General features: G+C 43.6%; 1 protein-coding gene across 1 annotated transcript in view; it reads right to left on the bottom strand.

Moving 5' to 3' along the window:
* Positions 1-17,461, bottom strand: part of Tmc2 (transmembrane channel like 2) — a 63,745-nt gene that overhangs the window by 2,632 nt on the left and 43,652 nt on the right. Inside the window, exons 11-18 of the mRNA XM_021194720.1 lie at positions 16,156-16,335; positions 14,675-14,824; positions 13,219-13,347; positions 10,267-10,334; positions 9,475-9,714; positions 5,826-5,951; positions 1,587-1,665; positions 807-924 (exon numbers count right to left, since the gene is read on the bottom strand). Of these exons, the coding sequence (XP_021050379.1) occupies positions 807-924; positions 1,587-1,665; positions 5,826-5,951; positions 9,475-9,714; positions 10,267-10,334; positions 13,219-13,347; positions 14,675-14,824; positions 16,156-16,335 (1,090 nt within the window). The remainder of the gene's footprint in view (positions 1-806; positions 925-1,586; positions 1,666-5,825; positions 5,952-9,474; positions 9,715-10,266; positions 10,335-13,218; positions 13,348-14,674; positions 14,825-16,155; positions 16,336-17,461) is intronic.

The following is a 17,461-nucleotide window of genomic DNA, read 5'->3' as shown; positions in this document are numbered from 1 at the left end:
ATGGGAGGAGAGGCCCTTGGTCATGTGAAGATTATATGTCCCAGTACGGGGGAATGCCAGGGCCAGAAAGCAGGAGTGGGTGGGTTGGGGAGCAGGGCGGGGGGNGGAGTATAGGGGGCTTTGGGGATAGCATTTGAAATGTAAATGAAGAAAATATCTAATTAAAAATGCCTTATTACAAAAAAGAAAAAAGAAACCCGAGGGTTTTTTACCCTTTCCCACCAGCTTATTCTAGGTGGTATGTCTCTTTGAAAGTTATTATTAGTAGCAGTTTTTTTTTTCCAAGACAGGGTTTGTCTGTGAAGTTCTGGCTATCCTGGAACTCGTTCTATGGACCAGGCTGGCCTCAAACTCACAGAGAACTAACTACCTGCCTGTGCCTGTGGAGTGCTAGGATTACAGGTACATGCCATCGCTGCTTGGCAGAAGTTTTTATTATTACTTATGAATATGAGTGCTTTCCTTGCATGTATGTTTATGGGCCGTGTGTGTAGTGCCCACATATGCCAGAAGATAGCATTGGACCGTGAGCTGCCATATGAGTGCTAGAAATAGAACCCGATCCTTTGGGAGCAACCAGCGCTCTTAACCTCTGAGCTACCTCTCCATCTCTACTGCATCTTCTTTTAGAAACTACCAAGTGCGGCCTCTGGCAAGTGTTTGTTGGTTTGCTCTGTGCACCAGGCTTCCATTGAGCACTTTACATGCTCTGCTTTCCTCATCATGTCCCAGGAGCTAGACATTTCATATTGCTAAATAATTATTAGATCAGTCCAAGTCACATCGGGTGGACATGGGAAAAATACCTTCTTTAGTCAGATGTATCTGGGTAGCATTTTTGGAGCTATTCTTGGTTGTGTCCTCTGAATATGTGACTATGGCCTTTCCCTTGATGGATTTATGGTTCTTCTCAACTTCACGGAGCTGGGGAAATAAAAAAAAAAAAAAAAAAAGGAATCATTTATGCCAGTGAAGGGAATGGGTGTGTGATGCTTAGAGCCCTGGGTCACAAGAGACAAGAGGGGAGGTAGGACCATGTTTACACTTCTTGCTGACTACCTCCAACTGCCTGTTGTTAGTTCTACATCTACACTTAAAGGAACACCTAACCTTTATTTCAGTGTTCTCCTGTATCTGGGCAGAAAGAGGTGTGGGCGGGGAACTGGCAGCAAGATATATAAAGTTAGTTCCAGAAGCGTGACAGGAAATGAGGATGGCAGGACTCAGAGATTGTTAGAGTTTGTCCGTGTGTGTGTGTGTGTGTGTGTGTGTGTGTGCATGCTTGTGCCCAAACGTGTGAATGCTAGTGATTGACTCTAAGCCTTGTGAGTATTAAGCACTTTCTCTACCACTAAGCTGTACCATTAGCCTCTCAAATATTTTCATATTGTTTATGCATGTTGTTGAACAGGATGCTTGCTTCCTGTAGTGCAGGCACTTTGGGATTTGGCTTATGAGAAAAGCATCGAAAGAACACAACTGACATCACAGAGCAAACATCTTGAGAAACAAGAACATGGTTAGGGATGCAACTCCCGAGAGACTCACAAGAACACGGTTAGGGATGTAGCTCCTGAGAGACTCACCGCTTGGATCTTCTTTCGCAGCTGGGCATTAGCTCTGGAAAGACTTTTTGAAACTGAGTTCAGGTAGTATATAGCCAGACTAAAAGAGAAAAAACATACCTCCTATGGTCCTGGGATATTAGAAAATGACAGGAGCTGAGTGTTTTCCCTAGGATGCCTGAAATACCAAAGCTTTGTCTTTAGCAGGGTAGAGCTGGTCCTACCATCCCAGGTTCTGGACACCTTCTCCATTTTATTGAATGGGCATAACACACCATCTACCAAAGTTAAATCAATTTAAACAATTTAAAACACACCTGTAACCCCTAGTGATATAGAAATAGTAATTAAAAGTCTCCCAGCCAAAAAAAAAAAAAAAAAAAGGCACAAGGCTAGGTGGTTTTAGCATAGAATTCTGTTGGACTATCAAAGAAGAGTTAATTGCAATACTCCTCAAATTATTCCACAAAACAGAAACAGAAGGAACATAGTCCATTCTTTTTATGGAACCATGGTTATTCTGATACCTAACCGACATAAAAACTCAACAAGGAAAAGTACAGCCCAATTTCTCATATGAACTTAGATGCAAAAATTCACAATAAAATACTTGCAAACCAAATCAAAGAACATATAAAAAAAGATCAACCTTCGTGATCAAGTAGGTTTACTCAGAGATGCAGGAATGATTTAACATATGTAAATCGATAAATGTAATCCATCATATAAACAGATGGAAAGAGAAAGACCACATGATCACCTCATTAGATGTAGAAAAGGCCTTGAGGAAATCCAACACCCACTCATGATAAAGTCCTGGCGAGATGAGGGATGCCAGGGACATACCTTAACAAATGAAATCAACTTACAACAAGCCCCTAGTCAACATCAACTCAAATGGAGAGCAACTCAAAGAATTCCCACTAAAATAAGAAATAAGATGAGGTTGTCCACTCTTTTCATACCTCTCAATACAGTCTTAGCTAGAGCAATAAGACAACTGAAGGAGATCAAGGGGATACAAACTGGAAGGGGAGAAGTCAGAGTACCTTTATTTGCAGACTGCATGATAGTATACATAAGTGACCCTACTGGACAACTCCTACAGCTGATAAACACTTTCAGCAAAGTAGCAGTATATAAAATTAACACACAAAACCCAGGAGCCTTCCTATATACACATGACAAATGGGCTGAGAAGAAATCAGGGAAGTAGGACCTTTCACAATACCCTTGAATAATATCACATCCCTTGGGGGTAACTCTAACTAAACAAGTGAAAGACTTGAATGATAAAAAACCTTAAGACACTGGAGAAAGAAATTGAAGAAGATATCAGAAGATGGAAAGATCTCCCATGCTCATGGATCAGTAGGATGTATATAGTAAAAGCAGTCATCCTACCAAAGGCATTCTACAGATTCAATGCAGACTCCATTAAAACCTCAATGAAATTCTTCGCAGAACTTGAAAGGACATTTTTCACCTTCATATAGAAACATAAAAAATATTATAGGATAGCTAAGAAAATCCTGAATAATAAAAGAACTGCCAGGGTGCCACCATCCCCATCCCCCTCTGTGCTACAGAGACAGTAAACAAACAACAAACAAACAAAAAAACCAGCATGGTATTGGCACACACACACACACCAGACAAAAACACACAAAATAGATCAGTGGAATAGAATTGAAGTCCTGGAAATAAGTCCAAACCTGATTTTTTAATAAAGAAGGCAAAAACACACACTGGGAAAAAAGACTACAAATGGTGCTGGTCAAATTGTGAAAAGGGGGCAAACATGCAGAACAAGCCAGAGCATTCCTCTATGGTATGGCTCCAGCAAATGCTTCTGCTGGAGTTCCTGCCCCGGCTCCCTTCGAGGTGGCCATGGAGTCATGTAAGCCAAACACACACTGTCCCTTTAAAGGTGCTTTTGGCTATGGTGCTCTTCATAGCAACAGAAAGCAAACTAATACAACCCAGCCATGTAGAGAGAATCTTTTATGAGCATCACCTGTCAATGGAAAAGCTTTTGGCCAATGAGCTGAGGCAGAAAATAGGAGGTGGGACATCCATCAGGGAGAGAGAGTTCTGGGAAATAGTCAGGACTGAGGAGATTAGCCAAGGAACCACTCAAGAGGTGGACTTAAACCATCAGGTGATTGAACTCAGGATAAGATAAAGGGGAGATTCACCCCAGGAACTCTGAGGGGACGGAAATAAGACAAAGAGAGGAAACCAGCCATGCAGCTGAACACAGGTTAGAATAAAAGGGATAAAAAATAAGAGCAAGTCAGAGAACAAACTGAAGCTTATGGCCTAAGGGTTTATTAATAAATAGTCTCAGAGTCCTCATTCTGGGAAGTAAGTGGCCAGGAGGAACGTTTGATGATTTTTCATACAGAAAGGTCAGGCTGATCTGGCCTCTCTGTTATTACTTTGTTGTTACTCATATGAAGTACCCGAGAGAAATGATTTTAAAGGAAGAAGGATGATGTTCATGATTTCAGAGACATCAGCCCACCTTGACAAAGAGGGTGCAAAACAGCTTCATAATGGTGGGTGGGAAGCAAAGAAAAAGACAGCCAGGGCCGCAGACAATATACAAACCCCCAAGGATGCATTCCTGGTCAGCCTGACCCAGTGTAGAATCACCTAGGAGATGGTACGGTGCACCTCTGGTGTGAGTGAGGGTGATGTGGGCAGTCCCATCTGGTGAGCTGTGGTGAATGGGCTGAAGAAGGGAGAAAATGGAGGCAGCGAAGCACTAGGTCCCATTCCCCCCACTTCCTGGTTGGCTACGACAGGAACCATTCTTTTATGTCTCTAAAACAGGAGTGTAGTGAACCTTCTCTCCCTCAGGGTGTTTCTGCAGAGCATTGGGTAGCAAATTTCCTCTGAGGCAGAACAGCCCTTCCAAGACTGAGGGTGTCTACAGAAGTGAAACAGTTAGTTTTGCTGACGAACTGTCAAAACACAGGAAATAAACAACTCAAAAAAGCTTTAGGGGGACCCAGCACTCAGGAGCCAGGGGCAGGTGGATCTGCATGAGTTCAAGACCATCTGGTTTACCCAGAAATCTCCAGGACAGCCAATGCTACATAGCCATATTCTGTTCGTTGTTGTTGTTTGGTTGGTTTGGTTTTTATTGTTTTTAAACAAACAAATAAACTAGTGAGTCCCTGAATGGAACAGATGAACTCGGCCTACCTCCCCAAGCTTCTAAGCAATAACAACTGTGGAGAGAAGCTGGGCGTAGTGGCGCACGCCTTTAATCCCAGCACTCGGGAGGCAGAGGCAGGCAGATTTCTGAGTTCAAGGCCAGCCTGGTCTACAGAGTGAGTTCCAGGACAGCCAGGGCTATACAGAGAAACCCTGTCTCGAAAAACCAAAACAAAAATAACAAAAAATACCCAAAAAACAAAAAACAAAAACAAAAACAAAACCAACTGTGGAAAGATACTCAGATGAGCAAGCTGCTTAAAGAGGCAGAAGCTGGCAGCATTGCCTGAAAGGCTCTTTCCATCTGTTGAGAGGCCAGCCTGCAGGCTATGCAGTGAGCTCCAGCTTTTGGAAACTGTCATCCATCCTGGGGTGTCTTTGAGCCACTTCTGCTTCTGTAAGTAGCCCAGCACCCCTACTTCCCTAAGTAATCCTAATCAACTCACTGGTTCACAGAGCTGGACTTTGATGCTGGGGAGATGTTTGTTTATGGTTCCCCAGGAATAGTGTCATGCAACATCTGGTATTGTGGTCCCAGTGACCAGGTGGTAATATAGCTGATGAACTCCTTCTTCCAGCCAGCCACAACTAAAGTTTCTAAATCTTCTCAAACATAGTGCCACCAGCTGGGGACCAACCCTTCAACAATGGTCCTTAGGAGACAACACACATCCAAGCATAGCAAACACACTCACACTCTCAGTGCTCTGAGGAGAGCAGACTCCACAGCTCTTTGGTATTTCCAATCAACCTGGTTGGTTGTGAATGCCTGAGACGCCTTACCCCTAGACAGGTAACTGAGACACATTGTTTCTTTGGGTTTTCCAGAAAGATTTCCAGTAGACTCATTCATGATGGAGGTATAGCCACATCCCTCACCCGCCCTACTCCCTGATAGACTACTTGCATTTGAATCTGTCTCAGGGTCTGCTTCTGGGAAATGCAGACTAAGAGGGAAATGGAGAGCCCTGTCCAGATACCTCAGCTCCTAGGAGAGTTTTCCACCAGACAGAGGCAGGGTCCTGGGTCACTTACAACATCAGCAGGATGGCTGGAATGATCAGGCCTGGGTTGGCAAGGAACGCAAAGATCTTGCCCAGGAACTTAGGGAAATCGTTCTCGATGGTCTCGTGGAGGACATCATACATTCTGTTTTTCCCACTAGAGAGAGGAGAAGGCATGTTAGAGTATGTTCAAAGCTCCTGTGGCACATGCGTCCATGGTTCCAAAGCTGCACTCAACACTGCTTTTTCTGAGAGAGCCAGAGCTCTGCTCCAAAAATACTGAGAAAGATGAGCCCACGAGGAGCTGCCACTCTGGTTAGAACAGGTGTCTGCTCTGGTTACAGAGTGCCTACTACCTTCCTGCCTTCAGTGCCTCACAAATTCTCAAACTGCATTGCTCTTCGGTTTGACCTTTCTTTGGCAAGAAAATAGTGGATTTCCTCACATGTTCTCCTTTGCTATGATTCTTGGTCTATTCCTGATCTCCCGGGCTTAAGTGATGCTTCCACTTCAGCCTCCAAGAGGCTGGCACCGTAGGCATAGTCTCTGTGCCAGGCCTTTGCATGTACTCCACCAGAAGAAAATTGTCTATGATTTAGTTATAAGACAAACAATGGGTCTTCTGTGTTCGTTGACCTGGAAGCAGTTTTCCTAAAGTTAATGTGGTAGAACCATCACAGTAACTCTAAAACATGCCTACAATTAATCTTCCAACTAGGAATCTGGATTGTCCCAACACGGGCTTCTGCATTATTAATAGTAGGTTCATTTTTCTTCTGATTGTTTACAATTATTGTGAAGATTGACTCCTAAAATGTTCTCCAGTGACACCTAGATACTGGTAGCTATTAAATGGTAATTAATTTGGTGCTTATAAAGTAGACTTAGGAGTTTGAAGATTCTGGTTCAAATTCTTTTTTCTATAGAACACTATGATCTATCTATCTATCTATCCATCCATCTATTCATCTATCTACTGACCTATCAATTTTTAATTGAAATCGGTATATGGTTTCAAATAAATGTTCAGATTTTTATGAGGATCTGAAAAGTCCATTGTAAGGAGCCATGTTGTTCATAGTGACGGCTGGCTGAGGTGACCCCAAATGTCCTCGACCTGGACAGAGCTCTGGTTTAACAGGGTCACTGAGATTCCTACTAAAGACCAACATGGTCCTTTAAGTACTTTACAGATAACATCATACTAGATCCTCATAACAACCCTATGAACTAAAACATCACCAGCATTCCTATCCTTTAGGAAATGAACCTGTGCAGAGTTCAAAACTGGTCAGTTAGAGAGTTGGCTCTTAGATATGTTCTTTAAATCAGCTGATTTTTCTGCAAAAACCTAAATAATTCCACTTTTAGCTGTGTAGGTAGGCTGGTTTCCGCTTCAGCTACTCAACCCCACTGCTGAAATGAAGAGGTACCCAGGGAGTTTATGAAAGCACATCAACATGGCTGTGCTCCAATAAAGCTTTATTTACAGAACCAGATTGTCTTTTGGATTTGTTCCAAAGGGCTTAGCTCACCAACTCCCATTTGTGATTGTATGCTATGTACTGCTAATCATCGCAAACATTCATGTTGCCTGCCAGGATCATTGCCTGAGACAATTAGTGTGGTCCTGTTAGGGTCTCCCAGCTCCTTGTTGCCGCCAAGCCTACCAAGAGGACCCCTGGATCTCCCAGAATGCAGCATCCTTGGACCGCCTAAGTCAACAGACACTCATCCCCGCCTTGATCCTTGGACCTGCCTACGATCCCTTGAACCTGCCTACGATCAGACCACCGCCGGCAACTTCTAAGACTTAAGGGCGGGCTGGGAATCTTTCCATGTTATTTAAACAGAATTCGGTTATTAAACCTCGGAGCCTTGAACAGAATTTTGTCTAGGCTTTCATTTTCCTCTTGCACATTCCATTTCAGCCAGCCCGCCTCTCAGGATGAACCCAGACCGGATTAAAGTGAGTTTTGTCAGAAACTCACATGGTCCAAACCCTAACTTCTTCCCTGTGCAACTGAATTTCTGTGGGGCAGCCGTCTACTTTGAACATTAATCATAAGGCACTTGTTTTCTTCCAGACACTGAGTATAACACGGTGAGAAAGGAAGAAAACACCATGTCCTCACGGACCTTCTGTCTGTTGGGAGAATGTAATAAGATAAACAAGGCAGAGGCACAACGTGTTTTGTCTGTTTTTGAGATAGGGTTTGAATTTAAACCCATGTTTAGCTTTCCCAGTGCTGGCTTATTGCCAGTGGCCATCATGTCCAGCAAAGAACAGGATATAAACAGAAGTGTGTGTGTGTGTGTGTGTGCACTCACATGCAAACATGGGTGCATTTCAGCTGAGAACTCTAGCAAAGCCCCCACTGAGAAGCAGCCTTTGTTAGCTCAGCTTTGTGGAGATTGTAACCATGTTTCTTCCATGAGTTTCAGGTTAGGTCTCTTTTCCTATGATCTGACAGAGGTTGGCGGGGACACCCAGGAAAGCAGATGTGGCAAAATCATAAAGGAACAGGCACAACACAGGCCAAGAAGTCATCTTTCCTGGGCCCAGGTGAGCACTGTGAGAGAGCAATGGGAGCACCTGCACCCAGGCGCTTACCAAGAAGCCAAGTGAATCTGCTTTCACTCGGTTGTTCCCTCACTCTGGCATCTCTGCTCTCCCACAGCTCTGTACCCTGACTACTACCTTCTCTCCTCTGTGCAGACTCTTGTGTGACTGGATCCTGCTCTGACAGAACACTCCACTGAACACCTCCTCTAGATAAGCCAACCTCAGGCCCATCTTAAACGGGAGAGGAGACAGCTGGCCTTCCCCACAATGCACTTCACACACATGTGGGGCTGGCCCTAGAGTGGGTGAGTGCACAGCTGGAGGGGACAGTTGCACTCGGGACCGTGCAGGCTATGCACGGCCCTTCTCACCTGCCTTACCCAGTTTCTAGACAAGTATTCAGCAAGGATGGGACCACTTGTTTATCCTTGTAAGCTTCTCAAGGAGGACACAGAGGATTTCTAAATGAGAAGACACATGGTAAAAGGTACCATCCAAATACCTGTAGTCCTAGAACTACTTTTTCCCCCTTAGGAAGTAGAAGGATTTGTTTTCGGTGGGCCTAATATTTATAAAGATAGTAGATACACATCATTGCTCAATCTACCTCCTTATATAACTACATCCAATCTCCCAAAGAACTTTCATTCATAACCAACCTTCAGTACTAGCAGAATTCTATAGAGCATGGGGACCCGGCTGAGAGTCTCAGTCAAAACAAACTATCCCTGTTTCACATCTGGGTGGGGGTTAGACTATCCTCTATGGTTTATCCTGTGCTAAGACAATCATTATCAGACTATCTATTATTAAAAGGCTATACTTGTACCATCTAATATGGTAGTCAGCCACTTGTGGTTATTAAAATCAAAATTAATTACAAAGAAAAAAAAAAACATGAGAAATTAGGTTTCCCAGTCCTTCATTTTGAGAATTCCATAGCTACATGTAACTGCCTGGTACCACATGGGGCATCTCCCTCCTTACAGAAAATGTACTGGATGGTTCTAGTGGTTCACCTAAAGCCCCAGAGCCTCTCACAGGCTGGCATGACCCAGGACCTGTGGGCAGACTGCCTCAGGAGAAGAACTGTCCCCAGCAACAAAGAGCACACCTGAAAGGCCCACAGTCAAACGAGGGTGGGAGAGACATGACGGTGTAGGCCACAGGCAGGAGGCTGAGGAAGAGCACCAGCAGCAGCAGGCCCATGTAGAAGTTGTTGGATCGGGAGGCTTTAAACACACGCTCGTGAGGAACGTTGCTGCTCATCACTGCCCAGCACTGGAAGTACATGGAGGTCAACAGGCGCAGGACATTGATGCCCACCAGTCCTGGAGCATAGAAGGAGCCCATCCTGAAAGGTCAGAGACAGGATACCTGGTTGACCTGGTAGCAGGCAAGGGAGGGCTAAGAGCAGAGGCCTCCTGTTTAACCAAGATATTTGCCACCAGGCTGGAGTCATCCAGTCCCCAAGAGAGGGAGATAACTCTGAGCACTGGGCTGGGATCCTGGCTAGGATTTTATCACTGCTTCCCATCAGCAGATCACATGGTCTCTGGCCTCCAGGAGCACCCCACCTGGCTAGTGTGGCTTACAGACAGTCCTACAGACTCCAAGCAGCCTCCAGAGGAGGAAATTCCTTCCTTCCCACTTTCCTCTTCCCCCTTTCCTCCTCCCGTCTGTCCCCCACCGGCCCCGGGCCCCGGCTCTTCTCTCTCCATCCCTCCTTTCTCTGCAGCACACTGGTCACCTTCAGTTGTTCCGCTTCTCATCCTGGCCTGCTCTCTGGCTTTCTGATGAAAGCGGGAGCCAAGAGAGGCGCGGTGGTTCACTGGCCCCTCCCAGCTCACAGAGAGAAGTTGGAGGCGCCACATCATATGACCCTCAGATGAAGCAGGAAACTCACCAGATCATTCCTTGGTTGAAGATCAAACCCAACACATTTCCACTAATATCAAACTCGGCATATGAGGGCTGGAGAGAAAGGAAGGACAAGAGGGGAAGAGGGGACTGAGTGAGCAAGAGATCACTAGGTGACACCAGCTGGAGCCTGTCAAGTCAAGACAACTCACCCCAAAATGTCTGCCTTGAGTTTCTTCCTGCACTTTTGGGTTTTGGTTTTGTTTTGTTTTGTTTTTGTTGTTGTTGTTAATCTTCAATAGTTTCACTATGTACCTCAGGCTGGCCTCAAACTTATGGTGATCCTTATGTCTCAACTTCTCAAGCTCAGAGGTTAAAGCATCACACCTGATAGGTTCTGTTTAATAGGCTTTTGACATACATACACACATATGTACACACATACGTACGTACATGCACAGTACATACATACACACGCACATACATTTGTACATACATACATAATACATACATACATACACACATATGTACATACATACATATGTACATACATACATACATTTGCTTATTTGTTTATAGACAGGGTTCGTGTAGCCCAGGCTGCCCTCTAACTTGTTACATAGCTAGAACTTCTGATTCTCTTGCCAGCCCCTACCAAGTGATAGGTGTGTGTTACCATACTTGGCTTAGGCAGTGCTGGGGATTGAACCCAGGGCCTGTGGCACACTGGGCAAGTCATCTCCCAAATGGCCTATATCCCCATCCTTGTTTTAAACTTTTAAAGAAAAGTTTTGAAGTTTTTAATTAAGTTTTATTTTATGTGTATAGATGTTTGGTCTGTGTACCACATAGGTGTAGTGACCTAAGAAACCAGAAGAGGGCATCAGATCCCCTGGAACGAACACTGTTAGCAGCTTTGTAGGCTGGAAACCGAACCCAGGTTCCCTGCAAGAGCAATAGTGCTCTTAACTGCTAAACTGTCTCCTTAGCCCCCAGAGTTTGAAAGTTATTAAAACTGAAGCTTTTGACAACCACCACCACCTGTAATTGTATCCACAGGCTGAAGCCTGACTCTAAGGAAACATTTCATCAGTTTTAATGAGAAATGCAACTTAAGATTATAATCAAGGGAAAGATGTCCTCTCCCCCTCTACAGTTCATTTAAAAAACTAATTTAAAAAGCATTTTATTTATTTATATTGCCTGCATGTATGCCTGTGCACCATGTGTGTGCTTGATGCCCTCAGAGGCCAGAAGCAGGTGTCAGATCCCCTGGGACTGGAGTTACAGAGAGCTGTGAGCTACCACGTGGGTTCTGGGAATTGAACCCAGGTCCTCTGGAAAAGTAGCCAGTGCTCTTACCAGTGAGCTATCGTTCCAGCCCCTACAGCTCATTGTTAGATAATGCCTTTCCTTACTGACTTGAAACAACATCTTCATTATAAACGGCCTTCCCCCGTAGCTTCTATCGTGTCTGTGCTTTGCATTCTGCTGCTTTGGCAAGAACGTGTATTCCAGGGCCAGCCTTCGTTATTACAGTGTCATCACTCTCTCCCTGTTTAGATCAGGGTCTCACTATATAACTGAAGCTAGCTTCAAGCTCCTGATCTTCTGACTTCTTCTTATGTATGTATGTATGTATGTATGTATGTATGTATGTATATATGAGTGTGATGTTTGCGTGTGCATATGTGTGCACACCCGTGTGTTGCATATTTATCACTCTGATTCATTCCTTTGAGACAAGGGCTTTTAGGGAGGCTGAAGCTAGGCTGGCAGTCAGCAAACCCTAGCAATCCAGTGTTGGGGTTACAGTGTGCATGTGACCCTGTCTGTCTTTCTACATGGGCGCTGGAATCTGAATGGGGTGAGGGCTACATAAGTAATCAAGATGTGGAGTCTTTCACCAGAAGCTCAGTTAAGGAGATGTACTTTTCCCAACTTGACTACTGAGAAGAACAATGTGGTGTTGTGGAAGAGATGCTCTGGGCCAGCCTGAGGCTCCGGAATTCATAGAAAGCCACCATAGTAGAGAATGACATGTGCTTGAGATGAGCGCTGCACCAGGTAGTATGGGGAAGAGGGGGTCGTAGGGAGGAGATAAGAGTCAGAGAGGCTTCTCAAAGCATAATTAGAAGTCAGGAAAACAGCATCAGGTTTGTGATTGTACAGAGCTTTCTAGAATGTTTATGCATCCTAAGATTTCGTCCTTTCCAAATATTTATAGCAATGTTGATGAATCACTGTTTTTAGACACCTTCATTTTGAGGTGAGGCGCCCCACAGATTGTTTCTATACAAATGTAAATCTTAAAAAAAAAAGGTCAAAGTTGTTCAACTATTTTATTATCTTAGATTATATCAAAGTATTTGTTGTGTGTCATTAAAAAAACTAGATTCTGAAGACTTAATAAAAATGACAAGCTGAAAAAAAAAAAAAGATTTCGTCCTTTCTCATAGAAGTCAGTTAGGTAGTTCTCCATTGGCCTGCTCTGCATTGAAAAATGCAGTTTACCTTTCCCCAAAGCCAAACACTTCTATTTTATTTTTATTTTTTTTAAATTAAGAACTCTTTTTATTTTTGTACTTTATGTGTATTTTGCTCACATGTATATCTGTGTACCACACAAGTGCCTGATGCCCATGGAGGCCAGAAGGGGGTGTTAGATATCTTGAAATTGGAGTAGCTGTGAATTACCAAGTGGGTGCTATGAATGGAACCTGGTTCTCTGGAAGAACAGCCAGTCCTCTTAACCACTGAGCCGTCTCCTCAGCCTCCACACCTCCATTTTCTAGGTGAAGGTCACAGTGGGAAAGGGTGGAGTTGCTTCAGTCAATGCAAAGAGGACTCTTAAGTAAATATGATTAAGCACACTTCACAGAACAGTGACTTGCTTTCAGCATCCTCAGACATGAAATGCACAAGAGTGTATCTGAGTAGAAATATCAGAGAGGGTGGTGCTGGCACCTTAGTGAAGAACATAGGAGGAAGAGCTTACAAAACCAGCCTCGAGGTCCCAACACCAGCAGTGATTCATGAACCGGACAAAACAAGCTCGGAGGAAATCCCCAACCAAGATGGTGAGGTATGTAACCAGCATGTCAGACACAGTCAGCCTCATAAACTCCTGTAGGGAGGAACACAGGAACACAGGAATATTGAAGTGGCCAGATGGGAACTTGTCCACTTCCATCATAATTCTCCCTCCCATTTACCTGAATCCATCCGTGTGGCCCAATTCTTCCTGGAAGAGAGAGGACCTCAGACTTTGGAGAAAGTGTAATGTATAAGCCTCCGCTCTATAAGTCACTAATTAATTAAATAACTTCAGAATAATATCTGAACTTTGAGGAGTCAGTAGCACTGTGCTTGATGAGTTATTGGAAATCCTTTCCATCAAGTATGCAAATCGCCTGGTTTATTAGTACTGACCAGTGCCCCATACTTATCATTGCTAGGATCTCTTGGCTCACGTTTTGCTTTTCCCATCTGCTCTGATATCCTGATTGTCCCCACTAGGACTGAGTGTGACCATCAATTACTTTGGCCAATACTTCCTACTAATCAAAAATTTTTCTTGATTTATAGAGAAAATAAACCAAAGAGCCACATAGCAGAAACAAAAGAACAAGGTTTTCTCCATTTACATAGAGCATAAAGAACTGGCTGGTTTTTTGTTTGTTCTGTTTTTTTTTTTTTTAAATAGAAAGGAGCTGATAGACCTCTGTATATAGCAGTTTCCTAGAAAATCAAAACATTCCACCCAGCAATGAAGTTCCTTAAACGAGAAGGTAAACAATTCAAAGTAGATTCAGGAAGTTCCTGAAACCTACCAGATTCACTGGGCTTCTCCTTCCCAGGGGGAAGCTATAAAGACTGCTCAGAGTCACTCTTAAAGGAGGTGAGCTGCAAAGAAGACTCCAAATCCAGCTGCTGCCCAACTGAAGCACATGGAAAGGATTTCTCCAACTTGTTGAATTGCTTACAGGATGTGCAGTGCTCCAGGTTCCCAGCTTTAGTGAGCTGTCACCCATGCTAGGGTGAGCCTTGGTGATGCAGCTGACTTTGAGTCATTTCTGCTTCTGTAAATAACCCTCGCTGACATTCCTGTAAGTGACCTCCATAAAACTCATTGGTTCACCAGTTGGACTTTGGTGGTGTTTATACTTTGATCTGCTCTGAGCACCCTATCTGGGGTGAGTAGCCACATGTGTCACATCTCCTTAGGAAAAGTCTTGTCACTCAACAACCTCATCACAAGTTTAAAGACAGCAGATACATGTGAAGTTCTAAGATGCACAGAGCCTGCTCTATTCATCTTGAACCTTCCAAGGTGATTAGGAAATGCCTGCTTGATGGACATTTCAGGATTATTTCCCAAATGGAAAGATCAAAGAAGGGACAATGAAAAACTGAGAACAAGGGTCACCTTTTCAGAGAGCACAACTACTCACAATGCCCACAGCTGTCTCCCAGCAAGAACCTCTGGGCACGTCTGCAGGGTGTGGTGGTGGCCGGGGTACACTCTCATTCCCACCTGAGGAATTGTAATAGTTAAACAGGGTCCAGTGAGTGATGTTCTTGATTTTCTCCTCATTAGAAAGCTGGAAGAGAACATGACAATCAGAAGTTGGATGGAACTGGAGGTAGTTCAGATGTTTCCATGGGAACAAGTAAAACTATCTCCCTGCCATCTGGCCTCCACCTTACTACCGGACAATCTTCTCAGAAAAGAACTTCTCAGGCTTTCAACCCACCAGAGGTTGAAATGGGTTAAAGTCCCTTGATCTTTTCCATAAAGTTTTCTCCTTAAGTTAGCATCCACTTACCCACCCACCCATCCATTTGTTTTGAGAATTCATGGTCTAATCTGTACATACAAGTCAGTGGTGACACCAGAGTGACAAAAAGTGTTTTCTCTCAGGAAGTTCATAATCTAGTAAGTAACAGAGCTGAACAATCAGAAAACAAAGTGAGATGAGTTGTGGGAATTGCCTCTGGGGACTGAGGAGCACCCACATCAGACGATGGGGAGCTTAGAGGAATCCTTCGAGGCAGTGACCTGTGGAACTGGCCAGATACCTTCAGAGAAAGTCAAGTGGTATCTACACCTCAGAGTAAAATATAAGGCTTAGGAATGTGGAGCAGTTTCTTAGGGAAACCAAAATGGGGAGAAGGATTATGGACCAGTGCTGATCACTTGCACTGTTAGAACCTTCCAGGACCTTTCTGTATCCGGCAGAATAATCACGAGGTGGTGATGAGGTGAAGGAGTGAGGAAGACTCATCTGCCTCTCCACTTTTCCCTCCTCTGTGTTCTCCGACTACCCTGCCATCCCCTGTTGGCAGCCGCTCTTCCCGACGCCTTTCAGTGTCTGCTGAGACTCCCCAAGCTGAGGATTTGAGATCCCCCTGCGCTCTGACCCCCTGCCTTTGACTTGCCCCCATTGAAACATATTTCACAGTGTGTTGTATTGAATGAGTCTGTTTCCTGACCCTGAGCATGAAGCTGTTTGGAACAGGACTGTGTCTAATTCCCTGCTGTACCCCAGGGCCTAATTTGCAGGCGCCCCATACACATCTGACAAGCACTGATGAGCAGTTTGTCCAACCATGACACATCACATCAGTGGACAATTACTTGGTTATTGACTAGCTATGACAACTGTGAAGCAACATAGAAAAACCTGCATACCAAATATGAGAGTACTAAATGATATAGACATAATGTGGGGAAAGACAACCTCAGAAAAATGCAGGAAAGAACTGTAGCAACCATTGCCTTTGGGTTATAGATTCTGGAAGTATCTCTTCTTAATTTTCCTTCTAAAACTTCCAACATTTATTTAATTAATAGAAATTATGGACAGCAAAGTTATTATATTCTAAGGGGAACATGGTGGACAGCAGGCACAGTGGAGTGTGTGGGCTCTACCTTAAGGTGGACATCGTCCATGAGGGCCAGGAGAAATGTGTAGAGGTTTCCCAGGAAGAGGGCAAAGATGCGGCCCAGCTGCCACTTCAGCCCGGTCCGTGGGTGATAATTCTCCAGGGCAGCGATGGTTTCAAACAGAGGGGGACAAAACATCCCTAGCAGAGACATCACGATCTCCACCTGAAAAATTGAAAGGAAGAGAGTTTTTAAATAAAATATAAATGAAAATGGATACTAAAAATTTTAGAAAAAATATTAGATAGGCAAAGATCCAAAAAAGTCTACAAAACAAAAATTTAAAAACATGATTCAGGGAACTGGGGAGATGGTGAGATGGTTCAGTGGCCAAGAACACTGGCTGCTCTTCCAGAAGTCCTAAGTTCAACTCCCAGCAACCACATGGTGGCTCACAACCAACTGTAATGGGATCTGATGCTCTCTTCTGGGATACAGGTGTACATGCAGAAAGAGCACTCATACACATAAATAAGTCTTTAAAAGAATTATGATTCAATAACTCTTTATATATAAAAACAAAATATAATTACTTAAATTTAAAAATTCAGAATGTATATCCTATGTAGCTGAGAATAGCAACCCAGAATAACATACCACAATATATTCTAGGGAAGTTACTGAACTTAAAAAAAGAAAAAGAAAACTATTTTAGCAATAGAAACAATTCATTTATAAGGAAAAGAAAATTAAAGAGCATCATTGGCCTTTACAAAATAATTCATTTATTTTTATAAATTTAAGTGATTTTACCTGAATGTATATATGTGTATCCATGTATGCCTGGGTGCCTATAGAGGCCAAAGGAGGGTGTTGGGTCCCCTACAACTGGAGTTACAGATGGTTATGAGCCACTACGTGAATGCTGGGACCCAAATATAGGTCTTCTATAGAGTGTTGTTAACCAGTGAGCCATCTCTCTGCCCTGTGATATTTAGTTGTTTTGAAACAGCTGTGTAGCTTGGCTGTCCTGGAACTCACTATGTAGACCAGCCTGGCTCAAACCTTTAGAAATCCTCATGTCTCTGCTGGGATTAAAGGAAAGTGCCACCATGATGGGCTTAATTTTGCTTTTTAAGACAAGGCCTGTAATTCAGACTTTCTGAGACTACTATAGAACTAAGTTTTGAAATATTAAAAGATGTGGTTGTTTAGGGGTGGGGCAGGGAACTAGCTGGTTAAGGAATAACTGCCACTATATTAATTTTCAGAATTAATTAATATATACAGATTATTAATTCTCTCTCTCTCTCTCTCTCTCTCTCTCTCTCTCTCTCTCTCTCTCTCTCTC

Source organism: Mus pahari, chromosome 3, assembly GCF_900095145.1.
Source record: "Mus pahari chromosome 3, PAHARI_EIJ_v1.1, whole genome shotgun sequence".
NCBI lineage: Eukaryota > Metazoa > Chordata > Mammalia > Rodentia > Muridae > Mus > Mus pahari.
This window is presented reverse-complemented; position numbering and strand designations above follow the sequence as displayed.